Genomic DNA, 22,751 nt, shown 5'->3' with positions numbered 1-22,751 from the left:
AAACATGCCACATCTGCCGTTTACCGTATTTGTGACATCACAATTCAAATCACCAATGAAATTAAGTCTAGAGGAATAACGTTTTATATAATCCACACCATTACACTTTCAGAGACTGTGGTGGAGGATCACTGTCCCCATTACACCCACACACAAACACCCACGCACATTCACTGACAGTCTTTATGGCATCAATATGGACTCAGCATTCAGTCCTGATTACGGCTGCTCTGTGGCTGCTTTTTTGGATCTCATTTCACCTTCCTGTTTCTTCCAGTCTTCCTGAACATTTGGAGCGGGATGCAATAAAGGAACAGGAGGCTACAAGTGACAGATTAAATGTTTGGAGGAAACAAAGACAAGGTGGTTGGGATTCTATTTCACATCAGTGTGTAAATCTTGTAGAAACAGAGTCTTTGGCCATGCAGTCAAAAGGAGACATTGTGATTGGTGGTTTTTTTCCTCTGCATTATGTGGCACCTAAGCCACAACACAGCTACTCTACCAAACCACACCTCACACACTGCAGTGGGTGAGTTTGATCATCGTGAAAATCATAAACTTTTACAGTTAATATTTTCTCTTACGTTGCCTGTGCTTACACATTATATTGTACTGTTTTCTGTCTCATGAAATACCAAGAATGAATTCAGCTGTGTTCAATGTTCTGCAGTTTTGACCACAGAGCCTTTCGCTGGATGATGACCATGGTGTTTGCAGTGGAAGAAATTAATCGCGATTCAAGTCTGTTACCAGGTGTCACACTTGGTTTCAGGATCATGGACAGCTGTGACCATGTCCACACCAGCATGCAAGCTCTGTTCCCTTTAATCAGCCATGTCAAAGTTGTGACAACAAAAGTGAAACAAACTGCAAAAACTGGAAACAGATTTAATATGTCAAAGGACATTGGTGGTAAACGGGATGAAAACACAGTGCTGCACGACAATAAAGAAAAGAACATGACAGAGGAGAAAATGGATTACAGTAAACAATCAGAGACTTTGTGTTTATCTGGGTCTCCTGTGTCTGCAGTGATCGGCCTTGCATCCTCTTCCCCTACAAGAGCTGTTGCTCACACTCTCGGCCCATTCAACATCCCACTGGTGAGAAAAGTATAAAAAGGCAAATCACAGTTTTTCAGATCACAAAACTGATTTTTTTTTAAAAAGCACAGTAATGTTTTGTTTCTTACATATAGGTGAGTTACTTTGCCACTTGTACTTGCCTTACTGACAAGAAACTGTACCCATCCTTCTTGCGGACTGTTCCAAGTGATCTCTTCCAAGTAAGAGGCCTTGTACAACTGGTAACATCCTTAGAATGGCTCTGGGTGGGAACAATAGGGACCACGGTGAGAAAATGACTTTGCGTTTGTAAGTAAAATGTACCAATGAGTTACAAAGTATTTATGTTTGTTTACAAGGATGACTACAGTCACTATGGAATCCAAGCTTTCTCTAACCAGTTTAGGCAGCGAGGTGGATGTGTGGCATTTCATCTAACGATCAGCAAGTCACCCACAGAGGCTGAGATACAAATAATGGCAGGCAGGCTGCAGAGTTCAAATGCACAGGTTGTCGTGGTCTTCGCCACAGAGGGTCAGCTACTGGAACTGTTTTCAGAGGTGAACTATCATGCATTGTGTGGTCACTCATGTCAAGAATCTTTCATGCAGTAAGGTATGATAATCATATTTCTACACATGCCCTCACAGCTGGCTAAAAGAAATGTGACAGGTATCCAGTGGGTAGCTAGTGAAGCCTGGGTGACTGCTAGTGTGCTGACCTCACTCAGCTTCCACCCTCTCCTAGAGGGCACATTGGGCTTCTCCTTTCCTGGTGTCAGAATCCCCACCTTGAAAGAATTCCTGCTGAATGTCCAGCCATCCCCTGAACCAGGGATGGAATTTGTGAACATGTTTTGGGAAGACCTGTTTGGCTGTAGATTACAGTTCAGAAACAGATCTGAAACTGATGCAGCAGGTGCTGTAAATAATGAGATGGGATCAGATGCTTTTGGTGACGAATCAGACTCTTTACACAACTTGGTTGTGCGAACTGTTGAACAAAAGCTCACATTAAAAATGCTGGCTGATAAGAAGCCTGTATGCACAGGTGCAGAGGATCTGCGCAAAACAAACAGCAGTTACACTGATGTATCTCAGGTCAGAATATCCTACAATGTGTACAAAGCTGTGTATGCTATAGCCCACGCTCTGCACACTTTGCTCAACTGTGATTCTACAGGGCTTACAGGGGAGTGTGATAAAGACATACCATTTACTTCCACAGAGGTAACTTAAACATTAACCAACATCATGTGTGTCTATGTGACTTTTTATGCTTGTCATTCAGTATTTTTTGTCTTCCTTCTTACATTCAGCTGCTGCATCATTTGAAAACTGTAAATTTTACCGACCAGTTTGAGGAGAAAGTATATTTTGACTCCAGTGGAGAGCCAGTCCCTCTGTATGACATCATTAACTGGCAGAAGGACAGCAACGGTGACATTAGGTAAAATATTACACTGAAAGAAACAGAAAAACAACTGTGTGTACATGTAACCATGATTATGAACCTGTCTTTATGTCTGTTGTAGGCCCTTCAGTGTTTTTGTATCACAGCTACTATTCGGTTTCAGTGATTATTTTATTTTTTTTACAAACTTTTCTATCCAGGTTTGTCAAAGTTGGGAGCTTTGATGGATCAGCTCCACTTGGACAAGAGTTGCACATGGAGCAGAGTGCCATTGTATGGACAAGAGGGCAGTCACAGGTACACAAACATATACATACATTTCCCAAATGTCTGCTTTAAACATTGCAAAATTCTTTGTTTCTGAGCTACATAATTAGCATGGTAATATTTGTTTTATGTCAATAGTTTGAATAAGCATCTCATCAGAAATAAAACTTGATTTGAAATTCTTGTTATTCCACAGGTGCCAGTGTCTCAGTGTAGTGCTCCATGTCCTGCTGGCAGTCGAAAGGCCAGACGACAAAGAGAGCCTCACTGCTGCTTTGATTGTCTTCCCTGTGCTGATGGAGAGATCAGTAACAAGACAGGTGCTGAATGTTCTTCATCCATATACACTGTGAAATATGAATTTTACACAAAAACTGAAATGGACTCTGCTCTAAAAAAAACAAAACACGAAGTATGTGGATCAGCATGACTTCAAACTGCTGAATTTAGTATAATCCCACTGTTTTCACTCAAATAACATTCTAAACCACACTTTTGCAAATTGTATCATTAAACACTGACCTTCAAAATGCAATGCCAATGATGTTACCACTGTTGTTACGGAGTGGAAACCTATCAATGATGTCTCAGTTTTTTCTCCAAACGTATACAAGCTGTTTGTATTGTTTTGGTGGAAGGGATTAAAACAAAATGTACTTGTATAGAGTCACATCACAACATACGTTGTATCAACAGCTTTGTTACAATGTTTACAAAGCATTATTTCAGTTGAAGCTGAATCATGAGATTTTGTGTGGATTCAAACAATTATTGTGTGGTAGTTGTGTCTGCAAACACAGCAGTATGTGTGTGTGTTTCTAAATGTCCCTTGAAGGTTCCAGTGAGTGCACCAAATGTCCAGAGTTTCACTGGTCAGACAAAGACAAGGTGAAATGCATTGCCGGGGTTGAAGAGTTCCTGTCCTTTTCCGACACCATGGGCGTCATCCTGCTCTTACTCATTCTGCTGGGTGTAGTCCTGACAACCATCATCACCACCGTCTTTCACCGGTTCCGCTCCACACCCATTGTCAAGGCCAACAATTCAGAGATAAGTTTCTTGCTCCTTGTCTCACTGCAGTTGTGCTTCTTGTGTTCCCTGGTGTTCATTGGTCAGCCATCTGTGTGGTCATGCAGGCTCCGGCAGGCAGCGTTTGGGCTCAGCTTTGTCGTCTGCCTGTCTTGCCTCCTTGTAAAGACCATTGTTGTTCTCTTGGCCTTCCAGGCAAGAGTACCTGGTTCCAGGGTTATTAAGCTGTTTGGGCCCTCTCAACAGAGAGCACTAATCCTCTGCACTACAGCTCCTCAGGTGAGAAAGTTTGTAAACTAAGTTCATCCTCAAGTTTGGAAGATTTTAGAACTTTTATATATATATATTTTTTATGATTATTATTTCCTATCTTACTGTTTTCTCTCAGATTTGTCTCTGTGCTGGTTGGTTGTTGGGGGAACCTCCTTTCCCTTTCAGGAACACAAACTATCAGGCCTCAACTGGAAAAGTAAGAATGATGTGCTATTACTTCATAATATTTTTTTTTGTACTATGAAAAATGTAAATCACAAATTGGTTCTTTATCGTGTATTATCATCAAAGAAAACTATTATATTAAAACTCTCATTAAAATTCTGTTGCATTACTATTGATGCTATTTTTCTTTTTCTTTTTTTTTTACACAACCAGATTGTTATAGAGTGTAAAGAGACATGGCCTCCTGGATTTTACCTGGTCCTGAGCTACATTGGACTCCTGGCTTTCCTCTGCCTCCTCCTGGCATTCCTCGGTCGCAAGTTACCTGATGCATTCAATGAGGCTAAGCTAATCACATTTAGCATGCTGATTTTCTGGACTGTGTGGATTACTTTCATACCAGCATATGTTAGCTCTCCTGGGAAATTTACTGTGGCTGTAGAAATATTTGCTATATTAGCTTCCAGTTTTGGACTATTACTGTGTATTTTTGTCCCCAAATGTTATATTATTTTACTACGACCTGACAGAAATAATAAGAAAGTTGTGACTGGAAAATATACCAGATGAACTAAGTATTTTTGGTATTTTTGTATTTAATGCTTTACCAGACCAGACTGCAAGTTGCACTTCATGTCTTCATATTATTGGACTCATATCATTTTATTTATTCGCAATATCCATGGTTATTTGGGAAAAAAACCTTTTTGAAGCCTTGCATAAATAGGACACTAATCTTTATGTTTTTGCATTAAAAAGTAGACGCATGCTTTGTTGAATAGGCACCAAAAAACTTCAGAAAATATTGAGTTCTACAATACATGAGAACTTAAATGGTTGGAATCAATTCTATGGGAAAAGACCTGAAAACATGGCTGAGGGATTCATTGAAATCATGTGCTGTCAAGGAACCACATCATTTATCTGATGTGTTGTAAATTAAATGGCTCTGTTGTCAGTAAAAAATATTTGAAATGGGAGCTTTATTAAGGTGCAGAGGTTCTCCTTCCTTGTTGATTATTATTTTGATCCAAAATTTGAAAAGAGAAATGTAACTTGGTTCCACAAAAAAGAGACACTCTCCAGTGACCAGGTCCTACTGTTCTTTGGACCCAGCAAGGATCCTTCTGCTTGACCCATATTCACTGGCTGCTTCTTCGGCCACAGAGTTTGTCCATGGATATTGAGGTCTTTTAGCAGCCTGATGGTTGAAGAAGCCACAAAACCTCTGTATCCCACTTAAACCACATAGACTTTCACCTTCCATCCTCGTTGTTGCGCGTCTGCTGCCAGTTCTGTGTAGTGCAGTTTCTTCTTTCAGTGAAGGGAACCAGAGTACCATGTCTGGCCTAAGGATGGTGCCTGCAATCTGAGGTGGAAATATTAGGTGTCTGGCTGTCCAGCTTCTTGTTGGTAGGAGGATGGTTGGGCTTTCTCTGTACCTCTCAGGTGAATGTTGGTGCTGTGAAGGAATTGGTGGTATTCCTCTTGCTCTCAAGAGGTGCTGCCAGACTCCTGAGGACCTGGTTGTGCCTCCAGGTGTAGCGGCCTTGTGTGAGGCTGATCTTACAACTGGTCAAGATGTGTTTGAGAGTCGCTGAAGTTGGGCAGAGGGCACATGTTGGTCCTCATCATACCATACGTGGAGGTTTTTTGTAGATGGGAGCACATCATTGGTAGCTCTGATGATGAAGCTGAAGTTGCTTGCCTCCATTTCCTAGAGCTGCCAACAGCTGAGTTTTCGCCTCTCCAGGCCTTCCCACCTCATCCATTGACACTGCTTGCATTCAGTTCATTCATGACATCCGGGTAGTTCAACAATGACGGAAGAACAATTGAGCGTGGATACAGGATACAGGACAATCGTTTTGGTTAGGGTTAGGGTTTGCCCGAAGTAGCACGAGTTTGGGTGGAGAAAGTCATGTATCCCAGAATGCATTTTCGCCAGAACATAGCAGCAAACTTGAAATAAATATTTTGCTGTGTCCAAGAACGTGGTTTTAAGAACATTTGAGGTGAGAAATTAGTCATTTGGAATTCAAAAATGTGGTTTGTGTATTAAGATGTGATGTATTTATAGTTTGGCAGCGACTTTGTAGGAAATGATCAGCTCCGCCTCAGCGGACGCTCCGCCACAGAGCAGCGGCCTCGGCCTGTCCTGTTGAAATTATCCGCTGGCTCAGATAGCGCTGTGATTAGATATTTGGTGTGATTGATAGATTTGTTGTTGACATCTTTCTTTCTTTTCTAATGTAAACGTTTTGACCTGAGAGTTTGAAAGTATGTATAGTATGAATGTTTTATTTATTTTAACTGAATGTCAGCTGACATTGGCCAACCACCGCCATGACCCTTAGCGAGGCTGAGCACTTGGTGCCACCCACCATTCAAACAGTACAACAAGGAAGTTACGCTGCTGTTCAATTGAAGGGACAAATTAATTAATAATGGGTTCTTCTTGATTTCAACCTTCAAGAGCTGCCACGAACGGCTTCCTTCGCCGGCCCTGTGATGGACTGGCGAACTGTCCAGGGTGTACCCCGCCTATTGCCCCATGTCAGCTGAGATAGGCAAAGCACTACCCATGACCCTCTGTTGGAGGATAAAGCAGGAGGTAATGGATGGCTGGATGGACAAATAAAGCCGAGCGAAGATGTATTGGTGGAAATAAACAGCATGAAATGTGATATTTGTTTTTCATATGTATAAAATAGAACACAAATATGAGGGTTGTACCATATTACAATTAAAAAACATCTGGAGACATCAGTTTGTACTCTTACTTTGTATATGTGGTTTATCTGTCCAGATGAACAGACCAGCAAAGATAAACATCAACTGACATACAAAAACAAACAAGTGACCATCAAAGGTAAACAGACCAACAAAAACATGCCACATCTGCCGTTTACTGTATTTGTGACATCACAATTTAAATCACCAATGAAATTAAGTCCTAAGGAATACAGTTTTATATAATCCACACCATTACACTTTCAGAGACTGTGGTGGAGAATCACTGTCCCCATTACACCCACACACAAACACCCATGCACATTCACTGACAGTCTTTATGGCATCAATATGGACTCAGCATTCAGCCCTGATGGCGGCTGCTCTGTGGCTGCTTTTTTGGACCTCATTTCACCTTCCTGTTTCTTCCAGTCTTCCTGATCGTTTGGAGGGAGATGCAATAAAGGAACAGGAGGCTACAAGTGACAGATTAAATGTTTGGAGGAAACAAAGACAAGGTGGTTGGGATTCTATTTCACATCAGTGTGTAAATCTTGTAGAAACAGAGTCTTTGGCCATGCAGTCAAAAGGAGACATTGTGATTGGTGGTTTTTTTCCTCTGCATTATGTGGCATCTGAGCCACAACACAGCTACTCTACCAAACCACACCTCACACACTGCAGTGGGTGAGTTTGATCATCGTGAAAATCATAAACTTTTACAGTGAATACTTTCTCTTACGTTGCCTGTGCTTACATATTCTATTGTACTGTTTTCTGTCTCATGAAATACCAAGAATGAATTCAGCTGTGTTCAATGTTCTGCAGTTTTGACCACAGAGCCTTTCGCTGGTTGATGACCATGGTGTTTGCAGTGGAGGAAATTAATCGCGATTCAAGTCTGTTACCAGGTGTCACACTTGGTTTCAGGATCATGGACAGCTGTGACAATGTCCACACCAGCATGGAAGCTCTGTTCCCTTTAATCAGCCATGTCAAAGTTGTGACAACAAAAGAGAAACAAACTGCAAAAACTGGTAACAGATTTAATATGTCAAAGGACATTGGTAGTAAACGGAATGAAAACACAGTGCTGCACGAACATAAAGGAAAGAACATGACAGAGGAGAAAATGGATTACAGTAAACAATCAGAGACTTTGTGTTTATCTGGGTCTCCTGTGTCTGCAGTGATCGGCCTTGCATCCTCTTCCCCTACAAGAGCTGTTGCTCACACTCTCGGCCCATTCAACATCCCACTGGTGAGAAAAGTATTAAAAGGCAAATCACAGTTTTTCAGATCACAAAACTGATTTTTTTTTTTATTAAAAGAACAGTAATGTTTTGTTTCTTACATTTAGGTGAGTTACTTTGCCACTTGTACTTGCCTTACTGACAAGAAACTGTACCCATCCTTCTTGCGGACTGTTCCAAGTGATCTCTTTCAAGTTAGAGGCCTTGTACAACTGGTAACATCCTTAGAATGGCTCTGGGTGGGAACAATAGGGACCACGGTGAGAAAATGACTTTGCTTTTGTAAGTAAAATGTACCAATGTGTTACAAAGTATTTATGTTTATTTACAAGGATGACTACAGTCACTATGGAATCCAAGCTTTCTCTAACCAGTTTAGGCAGCGAGGTGGATGTGTGGCATTTCATCTAACGATCAGCAAGTCACCCACAGAGGCTGAGATACAAATAATGGCAGGCAGGCTGCAGAGTTCAAATGCACAGGTTGTCGTGGTGTTCGCCCCAGAGGGTCAGCTACTGGAACTGTTTTCAGAGGTGAACCATCATGCATTGTGTGGTCACTCATGTCAAGAATCTTTCATGCAGTAAGGTATGATAATCATATTTCTACACATGCCCTCACAGCTGGCTAAAAGAAATGTGACAGGGATCCAGTGGGTAGCTAGTGAATCCTGGGTGACTGCTAGTGTGTTGACCTCACTCAGCTTCCACCCTCTCCTAGAGGGCACATTGGGCTTCTCCTTTCCTGGTGTCAGAATCCCCACCTTGAAAGAATTCCTGCTGAATGTCCGGCCATCCCCTGAACCAGGGATGGAATTTGTGAACATGTTTTGGGAAGACCTGTTTGGCTGTAGATTACAGTTCAGAAACAGATCTGAAACTGATGCAGCAGGTGCTGTAAATAATGAGATGGGATCAGATGCTTTTGATGACAAATCAGACTCTTTACATAACTTGGTTGTGCGAACTGTTGAACAAAAGCTCACATTAAAAATGTTGGCTGATGAGAAGCCTGTGTGCACAGGTGCAGAGGATCTGCGCAAAACAAGCAGCAGTTACACTGATGTATCTCAGGTCAGAATATCCTACAATGTGTACAAAGCTGTGTATGCTATAGCCCACGCTCTGCACACTTTGCTCAACTGTGATTCTACAGGGCTTACAGGGGAGTGTGATAAAGACATACCATTTACTTCCACAGAGGTAACTTAAACATTAAAAAAAACATCATGTGTTTTCTATGTGATTTTTTATGTTTGTCATTCAGTATTGTTTTTCTTCCTTCTTACATTCAGCTGCTGAATCATTTGAAAACAGTAACATTTACTGACCAGTTTGAGGAGAAAGTATATTTTGACTCCAGTGGAGAGCCAGTCCCTCTGTATGACATCATTAACTGGCAGAAGGACAGCAATGGTGACATTAGGTAAAATATTACACTGAAAGGGAAAACAACTGTTTGTATGTGTAACCATGTTTTTTTTTTACAAACATATATCCAGGTTTGTCAAAGTGGGGAGCTTTGATGGTTCAGCTCCACTTGGACAACAGTTGCAGTTGGAGCAGAGTGCCATTGTATGGACAAGAGGGCAGTCACAGGTCATACATCTCTTACATGTCTGTTTTAAACATGTTATGTTAATAGTTTGAATAAGCATCTCATCAGAAATAAAAATTGCTTTGAAAGTCTTGTCATTCCACAGGTGCCAGTGTCTCAGTGCAGTGCTCCATGTCCTGCTGGCAGTCGAAAGGCCAGACGACAAAGAGAGCCTCACTGCTGCTTTGATTGTCTTCCCTGTGCTGATGGAGAGATCAGTAACAAGACAGGTGCTGAGTGTTCTTCATCCATATACACTGTGAAGCTGTTGACCTTCATGAATTTCACACAAAAACTATGTACTCTGTAAACAAGAAGCATGTGTATCAGCATGACTTCAAACTGCTGAACTCCCAGTACAATCCCACTGTTTTCACTCAAATAACATTCTCAACCACACTTTTGCAAATTGTATCATTAAACACTGACCTTCAAAATGCAATACCAATGATGTTGCCACTGTTGTTATGGAGTGTAAACATATTAGTCATGTCTGTTGTTCTCCATAACATGTTAAAGGGGGAACAATTACGTTCTAATAAATGTAGTACTGTAAATGCAATTTATTTCTTTATCTATTACTTCAGCAAAAGGAGAAAAATAAAACGTCTTTTAATTGACCACACAAGTTTTTATTTGATTCTCTGAAAGACATAAACATATACAAGCTGTTTGTATTGTTTTGGTGGAAGGAATTAAAACAAAATGTATTTGTATAGAGTCACATCACAACATATGTTGTGTCAACAGCTTTGATGATAATTGAGCCACGCTTCAGAAATGTGTTTAAATATTTGTGAAACTGATGGAGCAAACCCTTATGTCAGTAGAAGCTGAATCATGAGATGTGTGGTTGTCGTGTCTGCAAACACAGCAGTGTGTGTGTGTGTTTCTAAATGTCCCTTGAAGGTTCCAGTGAGTGCACCAAATGTCCAGAGTTTCACTGGTCAGACAAAGACAAGGTGAAATGCATTGCCGGGGTTGAAGAGTTCCTGTCCTTTTCCGACACCATGGGCGTCATCCTGCTCTTACTCATTCTGCTGGGTGTAGTCCTGACAACCATCATCACCACCATCTTTCACCGGTTCCGCTCCACACCAATTGTCAAGGCCAACAACTCAGAGATAAGTTTCTTGCTCCTTGTCTCACTGCAGTTGTGCTTCTTGTGTTCCCTGGTGTTCATTGGTCAGCCATCTGTGTGGTCATGCAGGCTCCGGCAGGCAGCGTTTGGGCTCAGCTTTGTCCTCTGCCTGTCTTGCCTCCTTGTAAAGACCATTGTTGTTCTCTTGGCCTTCCAGGCAACAGTACCTGGTTCCAGGGTTATTAAGCTGTTTGGGCCCTCTCAACAGAGAGCACTAATCCTCTGCACTACAGCTCCTCAGGTGAGAAAGTTTGAAAACTAAGTTAATCCTCAAGTTTGGAAGATTTTAGAACTTTTTATATATATATTTGTTTTATTATTATTATTATTATTTCCTATCTTACTAGATTTGTCTCTGTGCTGGTTGGTTGTTGGGGGAACCTCCTTTCCCTTTTAGGAACACAAACTATCAAGCCTCAACTGGAAAAGTAAGAATGATGTTCTCTGATAGCTCCTTCAGATTCTTTTCTTTTTGTACTATACCAACATTGTAAATCATAGAGCATTTTTCATAGTCCATTGAAATTGTCTTGTATTACTATTGATGCTCTTTTTTTTTTACATAACCAGATTGTTATAGAGTGTAAAGAGACATGGCCTCCTGGATTTTACCTGGTCCTGAGCTACATTGGACTCCTGGCTTTCCTCTGCCTCCTCCTGGCATTCCTCGGGCGCAAGTTACCTGATGCATTCAATGAGGCTAAGCTAATCACATTTAGCATGCTGATTTTCTGGGCTGTGTGGATTACTTTCATACCAGCATATGTTAGCTCTCCTGGGAAATTTACTGTGGCTGTAGAGATATTTGCTATATTAGCTTCCAGTTTTGGACTATTACTGTGTATTTTTGTCCCCAAATGTTATATTATTTTACTACAACCTGACAGAAATAATAAGAAAGTTGTGACTGGAAAATATACCAGATGAACTAACTATTGTTGGTACTTTTGTATTATATGCTTTACCAGACCAGACTGAAAGTGGCACTTCATATCACTTCATATTATTGGACTGATCTCATTTTATTTATTCGCAATATCCATGGTTGTTGGGAAGAAGAAAAAACTTTTTGAAGCCTTGCATAAATAGGATACTGATCTACAGTATATGTTGTATTATTAAGCAGACATATGGTTTGTTGAATAGGCACCAAAAAACTATTCAGAAAATATTAAGTTCTAGAACAAATGAGAACTAAAATGGTTGAAATTCATTCTAAGGGAAAAATCCTGAAAACATGAGTGGGGGGAATCACCTATTTACCTGTCAGTAAAAAATATTTGAAATGGGAGCTTCATTGCTCTTCACTGCTATACATAATGAATAAGCTGTTGATTATTATTTTGTTTCAAAATTTAGAAAGAGAAATGTAACTTCCACAAAAGAAGAGACACTTTCCAGTATCTGGCAGTGTTTATTCAGGAATGTTACACAAGCAATTAAATGATCACTCTATCCTGTTGTAGCATATATCTGTCAAACAATATATCTATCACAACTATGATAAATATCAAAGGTCCAAGGTCCAAGGTCAATGGTGGCCTCAAAGATAACTTCAAAGGTCCACGATACTGAAGTAGGCGCTTCAGTCACAGATGCTCTATTGCATGATGTTTTAACCAATACATTAACAGTTTTGATCAACAGTGCATGACAAAGATGTTTATGCATAAACAAAAACCCGAGACCTGGTGTGAACATCTGTCCAGAAGGATTCACTGAAGTGTTCAGTGTGAAGTTCAGGTCTGAACCTAGGCTAGTGACAGATGCCACATCCCGAGTTTCCCAAGATGGTAAAAAAAAAAAAAGATTTCATGTTACACCAGTCTGAGTAGTGCTTTGATTCACACAGCTCCTCCAAACTCTTTTTATTTCCGTCTGCAGGTCACACTGACATCAGACACACCTGAACAGTCAGACATTTCTGCACATTTTAATACAATGCAAGGAAGTAAGTAACAGCAAACAATGTGAAAAACTAAGACAATGGTATTGTCTTTGATGTAAACTAACATTCATACGCACAGTCAGTAGTATCCATTTAACCTGATCTGCAGGACTGTTGGAGGAAACTAGAGAAAACCCACTCGCAGGCAGAGAGACGGAAACTACACACAGAAATGCCCTTGACCAAACCAGAATTCAAACTCACATCTTTATCTTAGATGAATTGTTTATATTTTTATACGATTTCTTTCTTCAAGAAAGTATAATACAATGAAGTGGTGAGATCAATTTAATTACATTTATTATACACTACATGTGCAATGTCATAAAACACCTGTGACTACAGGGTAAAACAACATTTAACAATAAACATTTTATTTTGCGGTTAATTTATGTTTCATTATTTCTTTTCTTTCCCCATCAGGTGCTGTTTTGTATTCTTTTCAGGTTTCAGTAAAATAATGTAACTCTTTGGAGCAAACAGGCAGAACAATAAGCCAAAGCTGGAGGCCAAGATGGCAAATGACTCAACTGCATCTGCATAATTTCCAGGGGAGCTGATATAAGCAGGGATGAATGCTAGCCACACAGCACAGAAGATCAGCATGCTGAATGTGATGGACTTGGCCTCGTTGAAGTTTCCCGGCAACTTTCGAGCCAGAAAAGCCAATACAAAGCACAGGCAGGCCTGTAGACCAATATATCCAAGAACGCACCAGAATGCCAGGCTAGAGCCCACATTACACTCCAGTATGATCTTTGAATGTTCATATTGGGTATTTCTGGAAGGAAATGGGGGAACATCAATGAGCCAGGCAGCACAGATAACCACCTGAACTAGAGTGCAGCTGGAGATAATGGTCCTCTGCTGCTTTGGCCCCAGCCACTTCATGATGTTGTGCCCTGGCCTGGTGGCAGTGAATGCAGCCAGTACCACCAGGGTCTTCCCCAGGATGCAGGAAATACACAGTGAAAATGTGATGCTAAAGGCCGTGTGGCGCAGCATGCAGGACCAATATGTTGGCTTTCCAATGAAAAGTAGAGAACACAGGAAACACAGAGTCAGTGCAAACAGTATAAAGAAACTGAGCTCAGAGTTATTCACACGGACGATGGCTGTGTGTCTGTGACAGAAGAAGACTCCACAGACAGCCAGAGTGAAGCAGGCGCCCACCACAGACATCACTGTCAGGGCTATTCCCAATGAATCGAAGGTCAAGTACTCCACTTTCTTGGAGATGCAGGCTGTTCTGTCGTTGTTTGACCAGAAGTCCTCAGGACAAATTGTACAATCTACTGAGTCTAAAGGGAAGAATGAATGAACACTTGTCAGTATTGCATTACTTCTGTACAACAATTGAAAGTAATGGATTTGCTTTTAGTTTTAATTGTTCAGCTTATACTCACTTGTCTGATTGCTAATTTTGCCACTGTCACATGGTACACAGTCAAAGCAGCAGATAGGCTCCCCACGACGGACAGCCTTCCGGGAGCCTGGAAGACAGCTGGCACTGCACACAGATACTGGCACCTAGATAGGAAAGACCATGTGCTGATATTGGTAAATTGTATTGGTTCATCTATTGACTGATGGGAAATTCCGCAAAACCACTTGTCAATACAGTATTTGTTACTACTTGGAGTGTGTTTAACACAGTGTTTTGAATTTTATGTTGGTTAGATATATTTGGTCTGCAGATGTCAGTCTAGACTACAGGTATGCTGGTAGCCATCATACAAATTTTTGATGGTCACATGGTTACAAGGTGTACACTAAGGACTGGGTTCCTGCCCTTAATCTATTCCATAACCTGTGGTTCTGTCGAATATATTTATCTGTAGATCCATGAGAGCTCTTTAAGAAGCTTTCAGTGTCATGAAGAAAGATTAATTCATTGTCTTTATCCTGCACATGAGGGTCGCGGGGAGCTGGAGCCAATCCCAGCTGAAATAAGACAAAAGGCGGGTTCAGACCAAGGACGGGTCACCAGTCCAGCATACAACCATTCACTCTTACATTCCATAAAGAAAGATTCATGAGGAAAACAACAGTGGATAGTCGGTCACCAAACACATCATAGTCCAGCTGGGCTTTGAATCTCCGTTGTGTATGAAAACAAATGACCCTGTATCAGATCCAGTCGGTTCTGTCCACCTGACTTACCTCCATCTCAACCTACAGAACTTCAACAGTTGGCATCTGATGAAGGTAAAAACACAGTGTGAGCAGCTTGCCTCACTCTGATATCCTGCCCACATTATTCCATCCTCCTGGATCAACAGCTCCTCTCCAACAGCCTTGGTTCCATCAAACAAACCCACGTTGACAAATTCAATGTTTCCTTCTGGGCCTCTCTGCCAGTTGATAATATCATAATAGGGTACAGAGTCACCCTTGGCATCAAAGTCCACCTCTTTACCAGCAATATGAAATGTCACTTCCTGGAGGTAGTGTTGCAGCTTGAAAATTAGAAATGCACAGAATGAAACACTGAATTGCATTAAACAAGGTTTTTCAGAAAAATGCTGTCATGGAATGCTTTCCAGTCTTCAGAGTTTGAGGTTTTAAGTGAACACATCACATTGAAATTAACATATCTCGTCCCAAGTAAATCAATGTCAACATTGATCAGAAATAATTGCAATTATCTCTTTGGCCATAAATTAGAAGTCCAGTGTTGCATCAACAATGGAACAATAAACATATTTCATTAAGATTTAAATACATTTTAATATATTTTAATTTAGATTTTTTTTAAAATACAGAAAATATGTTTGTCATATGTTGCATGACTTTGGTAAATGGGAGATAGTAATCGTGGTCTAAGGTCCACCATTGGGCTGTGACCCACGGTTTGTAATGGTAAAGTAATAGTGGATTATACAGTACCTGCCAAGGGTGTATGTTGTTACTCTGAGCACATGAGTTGTTCTGGAAAGGCCCCCTCCCTGGCTGACAGAGAAGGAGGTTGTGCAGGGAATGAGCAATGGCATATACAGCCTTATATACATTATATGCGACTCTAGGGCTGGATGTATTCATGTAGGCTGAGTGCTGTTCCAGCAGAGACTCCTGCCCTGAGCAGGGCGGCATCTGAGTGACAGAGGATGGAAAAGGACTGCAACCATACAGAGACTCCCACAGCTCATGCACCAGGACATTGTCAGGATATCTCTTAGGGTTTACAGTCTGCAGGAAGTCACCCAGTCTGGGGATATGACCTTTTCTGATGCCAAACCCAACGGTTCCTCCCATGTAAGGGTAATACTCTCTCCCTGAAAAGACTGATGCTGTGACCAAAGCTTCACTTGCCACCCACTGGATTCCAGTGATGTTCTGAGCCATGTAGTCTCTCAAGAAAGGTGTCATCACCCCCTCGCCTGCAAATACCACCACCACTTTTGCAGTAGAGCTAAGCATCACCTTTACAGGATCAAATAAAAGACAAAAACAAAACTGAGTGACAATAAGAAAAACCCAGATTGGCACAGTGAAAAAAATATTTTGAAAAAAACACTGAGCTGATGCACAATTATGTACTTTTATCCAAAGTACTCTGCCATAATAGTTTCACCTGTGACATTATTCATCTTCCTCTTGGTATGACCTCTTCATTTTCTGGACATTGTCTTGCGTTTTGTGATTATGATTCCTTTGTCCTTTTTGATTGAAAGCACATATGTTGACTTATTGTGGACTTAATTACGTGATGTTCTTAGGAAAGATTTTTATTAATACATGGTCATAGAGTTACAATTCATGCCTTGACTCTCCTCTCTGTATCTAATGTGGGCCTGATGAGATAAATGGATTAAAGTGAGACAAAGATACAGTTTTCTCTAAATGTAATGACAACATTAGGTCCACAGATAGGAAATTTAATGGCTCTATGAGTTAATGTGTTAGTAGCACAAAAGTGACTTTAACTGAAACAGAAAGTCATTATCGCTGTAAAAGTTAATTTTTTATACCATCAAATTGCCACTCTACCCAGCCCCTAGAGTTCCAGAGGGTTTTATTATTATTTTATCTAGTGTTAAGAACACATTAAAGGGGAAACGGTCGGTCAGTGGTAAAGTGAGTCTTTCAACTGAAAGGTTGAGGGTTTGGTTCCACTTTTCTAAATGCCGATGTTTCACCTTACACCTTACATTACAGTGTGTGAAAGGGTATGAAAGATATGTGACACAAAAAAACGTGCTCCACATAGATGCAATGTATAAATGTGTGAATGTATGTGAATGGGTGAATGAGAAAAAAACTGTGTGTAAAGCAGGTTTGAGTGGTCATCAATACAAGAAAAGCTCAATACAAATACAGACCACTTACAATTTAAAGGTAGAAGTCAACAGTGCACACCGCGTGTTCATACCTTCATTATCCTTAGTCCTGTGTGGCGAGTGTAGTGCAGAGGAATCATTTCTTGGTACGCCACACATACTTTGGTTTCCTGTAATTCTCTCAGTAAACCTTTTGCAGCAAAGCGGCCATAATCATTGTCTTCTCGCAGCAGCCCCACCCAAGTCCAGTCAAAGTGCACCAGCAGCTGTGCAAAGGCTTTGACCTGGGCTCAACAGAAATAGACAACCAACTCAGTTTAAAACTCACAGACATTAAAAACTGAAAACAATATCTTCATAAATTATTTGGCTTTGTGCCCTGTTACATGCCTGTATACTGTAAACATTTAAGCAAGAAAGTTTGGCAGCACAAATAAATATTAATGTATTATTTGGGACGACACATATGAGCATTGTTCCATCTTAATAAAATGTAAGCAGTGCTGTATATCTAAGACTCTGAAACAAGCAGAAAGATGAACCATGAAAAATAAATTTACAAACATACAACAAACAAAACATCAATATTCTTTTGATTATCACCTGTGATTAATCATTATGACCAATCCTGAGAAGAACACTAACAGAATATAGTAAAGAAGAAAACTTATATATTTAAATCCATTTGTCAGTGTATAAATATTTGCCTCTTTTTTATACATAGTTTTAATTTTACAATTTAAAGCTTTAAAGGTAGTTTTAATAATTATTTCTGATGTAGTAAATGTTTCGAGTTTTCACTGAAACCAATAACTGACCACATGTTTTACATTGTACCTGGTAGTCATCACTAGGAATTACTCTGAAGAAGGTTGGATATTTCTGTCTGTCTGACAAACATGCACACGAAGAAAAGTAGCTGATCTGTGTAAAAATAGAGCACAGTGTTACTAAGATTATTTTTTTTATGATTCACCTAAATAAAAGTCACTGTTACCATGGGGATTCTGAATGGCTGAAGGATTCTTGACACAACAATAGATTGAGCAGATCCAGAAGCTCCAATCACAGCGAGGAGTGACGAGGCATTTGTGCATAAAGAAGAGTTTTCCTCACTCATCCCATTCAGCATTGATAAAACAGCTCTCTGTCCTGTCAGTGGATATGCACATGAATCCAAGATTTTGTAGCCCAGACTGTGATTTGGCAACAGCACAGGATTTTGGTTTATCTCCTCCACTGCCAGTCTCATAGTCTGAGCCCACCGGAAAGCCCTGGGATCAAATCTGTGGTTGATACAGATGTAGTGTGTTCATTTAAAAAACTCTAATGATTCTAAACACATTCAGTCTACTCCATTTTATATTAAGAGTGCACAGTTAGAAAAAGTAAGTAAAATCTTCCCACCATCTATGAAACTCACCCATTGCAAGTTATTGGTGGTGGTCTGTAGGTGCTGTTAAGGTCCGGCATTTTCAGATTATAATGAAGGGGGAAAATCCCACCAATGACATAGTCACCCTGGACCACAAATCCTGGCTGGAAGCTGTTTAGAAGAGTGCACTTTGAGGTGGTGATGCTGGAAAGTGAACTATCAGTTAAAGTGAGGACACTGAAAGAGAAAAGCAGAGAAAATAAAGCAAGTGAAGTCATAATGTTTCACTTGGCTGAGGAGAGAATGAGAGGGACAGAGCACAAGATGAGGCACTTTATAAAGGCTATAATATCAAACCTTCTTCGTCTTGCATCTTATTAATGACAGTCCAGCTTTGGATTGGACAGTCGTCCACAATCAGGAACTAATGTGGGTTAATGCAAATTGTTGGTGTGTATGTATATATATATATATTTATATAAAATATATAATATAAATATATAATATATATACAAATATGTAAGAAGCCACTACATTCTTCAAATCCCAGTATTGTGGGTCTTAAAACCATAAACTTTGTATTTGAATTTGGGTTGTTTGATCACTGTGAATGATTCCTAGTTAGGGTGTGGTGATATCACATTCCAGAGTTGTTTTTTTTTTTTTCAGGCAATCAGCTGCTCGTCACAGAGTAAAAAAACAGTATTGTTGTTTTAAAATGCAAATGTTACACACATCGAAACTTGTGTTCAATCACATGATCGTATTATAAGCTGTAAAAGGAGCATGTGAACATCTGGTATTAATTTGAATAACAAACCAGCCTGATGCTTGAATAATGTGTGAATGACAGCTTTGTGTATAGAGTGGTGACTGTGATGCTAATGATTTAGCAACTAGCTGAGAGTTAGCAAATCATCAGCTCATTCGCAACAGACCGATCCATCCACACTACACCACAGAGCCACTTAGATGTATTTTATTTCATATTAGTAATATGTATCTATCTTTGATCCTTCTAATTCTTAAGTATATTACCTTTCTTGTTTTTGATTTTTGGTATATTCCTATTTCATTTTGTTGTTCCCAACCTTTGGTGTCTCTAGAACTTTTATTGATAAATGTTGTCCAAAATTCTGCAATAGTTTATCAAGGCTCTCAAGTTTTGAAGTCAGTTCAGAGTGAGATTTTGTTGGGAAGGGCAGGGGTCGGTGAGGGGTGTCGGTGGCGGGGGGTTATGATTGTATGTTGTAGGCGTTGGTGATTTTGAGGCCTGCAGGATGGGGGTAGGGAGCTGACATCTTTTAAACAAATACAACAATTAGTGTATGCATGTCCTGGAAATAAAATCTAAAAATGAAATATTAAAACTAAAAGTAGCCCCCTGACTAAAATGGACTATGCAACAATGAAACTGTATTTACTGCAACTGCACTGCAAACTGTTATTTCAAAAACAACAAATGATGGAAATAAGACTACACTAGTGTAAGGACAATACACGCAGAAGCTGTAACCTAGTCTTCCTGGGGTCCGATTAAAAATCAGAACATACAAATAATAAATTATCAATCACATGTACATTCAAATGCAGTACGAGTACCAGTGATATCACTAGAACTAGACCGGAAGTTCCAATTAACGCTGTTTTAGTGTGTATCTGCGTCATTACCTTGTTTAAGTAGCCCTGAAGATTCGAAACAAACAGTTCAGCCATTGCTGAGAAACATCGGAACTATCGGCTCGTTTACAGCAACTAGGAGGTTTTTGACCATAAAAACAAGTTAATGTGTGTAAGTAGACCTCCATAACTAACATATGTGCAACAGGACCACTCTATGTGAGCTTTAAGAACATCATGGAGGCTGCTAAAAGAAAGTTAGAGGGAGTAGGCCTGTTTTAAAATGTGGGTTTTCAGATGGGATTTGAAGATGGGGAATGAGACAATGTTCCTGATGCCAGGGGGAGGGAGTTCCAGAGGCGGGGGCAGAGCGGCTGAAGGCTCTGGCCCCTATGATGGTCAGACGGGCAGGAGGCGCAATGAGGCTGATAGATAAGCCAGATACTAGTGTCTGGGAAGGGGTGTTGATGTGAAGGAGGTCAGAGAGGTATGGGGGAGAGAGGTTATGGATGGCCTTGAAGGTGAGAAGCAGAATTTTGAAATCGATGCAGAATTCAACTGGAAGCCAGTGAAGCTGTTGCAGAACAGGTGTGATGTGATTGATAGATGGGATCCTGGTGATGATGCGGGTGGCAGAGTTCTGAACCAATTGGAGTTTATGAATGGAATTGTGGGGAAGACCAATAAGAAGGGAGTTACAATAGTCAAGGCGGGATGTGACCAGGGAGTGGAAAGGATAGCAGTGGAGTTGGGAGTAAGAGATGGGTGGAGACGGTTGATGCTGCGGAGATGGTAATAGGCTGACCAAGTGGTGTTATTGATGTGGGTTTGGAATGAGAGAGTGCTGTCAACACCCAGACTCTTAACCTGTAGGGAGGGGCAAACAGAGGAGTTATCGATGGGGATGGTGAAACTTGGAGTGTTGGTGAGAGCGGATTTGGAACCTATGAGGAGAACCTCGGTTTTGTCACTGTTGAGTTTCAGGAAATTGGAAGAGAACCAGGTTTTGATTTCTTGTAGACAGTTACAGAGGTAGGAGGGGCGGGAAGGTGGAGGTAATTGTAGATTACTTTAATTATTATTCATTTTTATTCTTAATTAATTATTTTAACCCTATAGTGACTGTATTGTATATTTCAGATGTTAGTTGGTAACCACTTCAGTCATTTTCACATCACATCAACATCATCCGTCAGTCCCTGACTCTTTCCTTCTCTTTTTATTTTGACGCAGTCGACTTCAGGATTAGTTTAAGACCATGCTGTCCTTCCAAAAACAGACCACCCGTTCTTGAAGCCAAACGAGGTTTTTTCAAACCCCCTCAAATTAAGTTTCCAATGATTTGGCTTCTCACGTATATATTCAATCTTGGAGCCAAACAAGGGTTCTTGTTTCGAACACCCCCCCGAAATTAAGTTTCCAATGATTTGGTCCTCGTGAGATATTTCTTATCTTGGTACCAGACGAGGGTTATAAATGTTTCTTTTCTCTGCCTTGCAAGGTCTTCAGGTCCACCGTTGTGAAGAGAGGGACAGGTATTGGTGCCCCACGTTGGGCGCCAAAATGTCAGGATAATTTGGTAGAAGATGGATGTTGGAGCCAGCTCAGGAATCAAACAAGAGTTTATTTCTGTACAGAAAGAGCAATCACGAAGCAACTTGCAGATTTAGTCACCCCGCGAAGACTGCCAAAAGGTTTCCTCCCTCCCACGGGAAGAGAGGGAATCAGGTAGACCCCCCATAGGGAAAGAGGAAGATAGGGTGTTATGACTCAAACCCCTGTCTCCAACTGTTGTAAAACAAAATGGCAAATGGTCCCTTGATCTTAGGTCACTACAGTTCATACTTTTACATTTATACAATATCAATACAAAATTTCCGTAACAGGAGATGTCCCAGAGCATCCTTTGATCTATCTTTTCATTCATAAGTGTGTATATATGTATAAATAGATATGTATATATATATATGTATATGTGTGTCCAGCCATGGCAAAAGCGTTCACAAGTCTACTTCGGGACATTTGGAGTTATTGACAGATTCTGAAAGTGTGATTTCACTTTTTGAAGAAGATGTGTCCATTTGAATGTAGGCACTTCTCAAATTGCTTTAGGGAGAAATTCAGCCTGAAAGATGTTGACCTACTTGAGGAGCCAGGCCAATAGCTGCTCATTTGCATCACATTGGTCACAACCCCCCACCCAGTCTAGCTGTCAGTGACATCTGATATCTGTTAGCCCACAGGACAGAAACAGTGTAGCAGTATAAAAAAAAAATGGAATGAATGTAGTTCATGTCAATGTAGTGATATTTGCCTTAAATACCTCAGTGGACTGATAAGAATCAGAATTTACTTTATTGATCCCCAGAGGGAAATTCTTCTGTTACAAAAAGCACTTGAAACAAGAAAGGTGAAAGATAGATACATACTTCAAATATCAAATCAAATATGAGTATATAAGTGTGTGAAGGAGAGTTCAATATTTTCCAGACCATGGACTATATTATCATCTTCAATACCAGTTCCTCCCCCACAATGTGACTGTACCCACTCTGTCCATCACAGTTGATATGCGGGCTAAATGGTGACAT

General features: G+C 40.4%; 3 protein-coding genes across 3 annotated transcripts; 2 read left to right on the top strand and 1 right to left on the bottom strand.

The window, feature by feature from the left end:
• Positions 1–680: 680 nt before the first annotated feature.
• Positions 681–4,784, top strand: LOC310941729 (extracellular calcium-sensing receptor-like; the record flags this gene model as incomplete). Its single annotated transcript, XM_083906941.1, has 11 exons — positions 681–848; positions 972–1,106; positions 1,202–1,354; positions 1,427–1,627; positions 1,718–2,296; positions 2,386–2,516; positions 2,681–2,777; positions 2,944–3,067; positions 3,583–4,055; positions 4,165–4,245; positions 4,428–4,784. The coding sequence occupies exons 1-11, from the start codon at positions 699–701 to the stop codon at positions 4,782–4,784; spliced, it is 2,481 nt and encodes an 826-aa protein (XP_083763067.1). The 5' UTR covers positions 681–698.
• A 2,980-nt stretch (positions 4,785–7,764) lies between these two features.
• On the top strand, positions 7,765–11,864 carry LOC310941829 (extracellular calcium-sensing receptor-like; the record flags this gene model as incomplete). Its single annotated transcript, XM_083907077.1, has 11 exons — positions 7,765–7,984; positions 8,102–8,208; positions 8,308–8,460; positions 8,533–8,733; positions 8,824–9,402; positions 9,495–9,625; positions 9,702–9,798; positions 9,903–10,033; positions 10,713–11,178; positions 11,285–11,365; positions 11,508–11,864. 11 exons carry the CDS (start codon positions 7,765–7,767, stop codon positions 11,862–11,864), a joined length of 2,523 nt encoding a protein of 840 aa, XP_083763203.1.
• Positions 11,865–13,284: 1,420 nt separating this feature from the next.
• LOC310941828 (extracellular calcium-sensing receptor-like) lies at positions 13,285–18,913 on the bottom strand (the record flags this gene model as incomplete). Its single annotated transcript, XM_083907076.1, has 10 exons — positions 13,285–14,186; positions 14,292–14,415; positions 15,120–15,344; positions 15,775–16,308; positions 17,258–17,449; positions 18,003–18,089; positions 18,163–18,451; positions 18,589–18,777; positions 18,829–18,832; positions 18,898–18,913. The coding sequence occupies 10 exons, from the start codon at positions 18,911–18,913 to the stop codon at positions 13,285–13,287; spliced, it is 2,562 nt and encodes an 853-aa protein (XP_083763202.1).
• Positions 18,914–22,751: the final 3,838 nt, after the last annotated feature.

This window comes from Microchirus variegatus, assembly GCF_963457635.1.
Source record: "Microchirus variegatus genome assembly, chromosome: 20".
Classification (NCBI taxonomy): Eukaryota; Metazoa; Chordata; class Actinopteri; order Pleuronectiformes; family Soleidae; genus Microchirus; species Microchirus variegatus.
The sequence above is the reverse complement of the archived record's forward strand: the minus strand, read 5'-3'. Positions and strand labels throughout refer to the sequence as shown.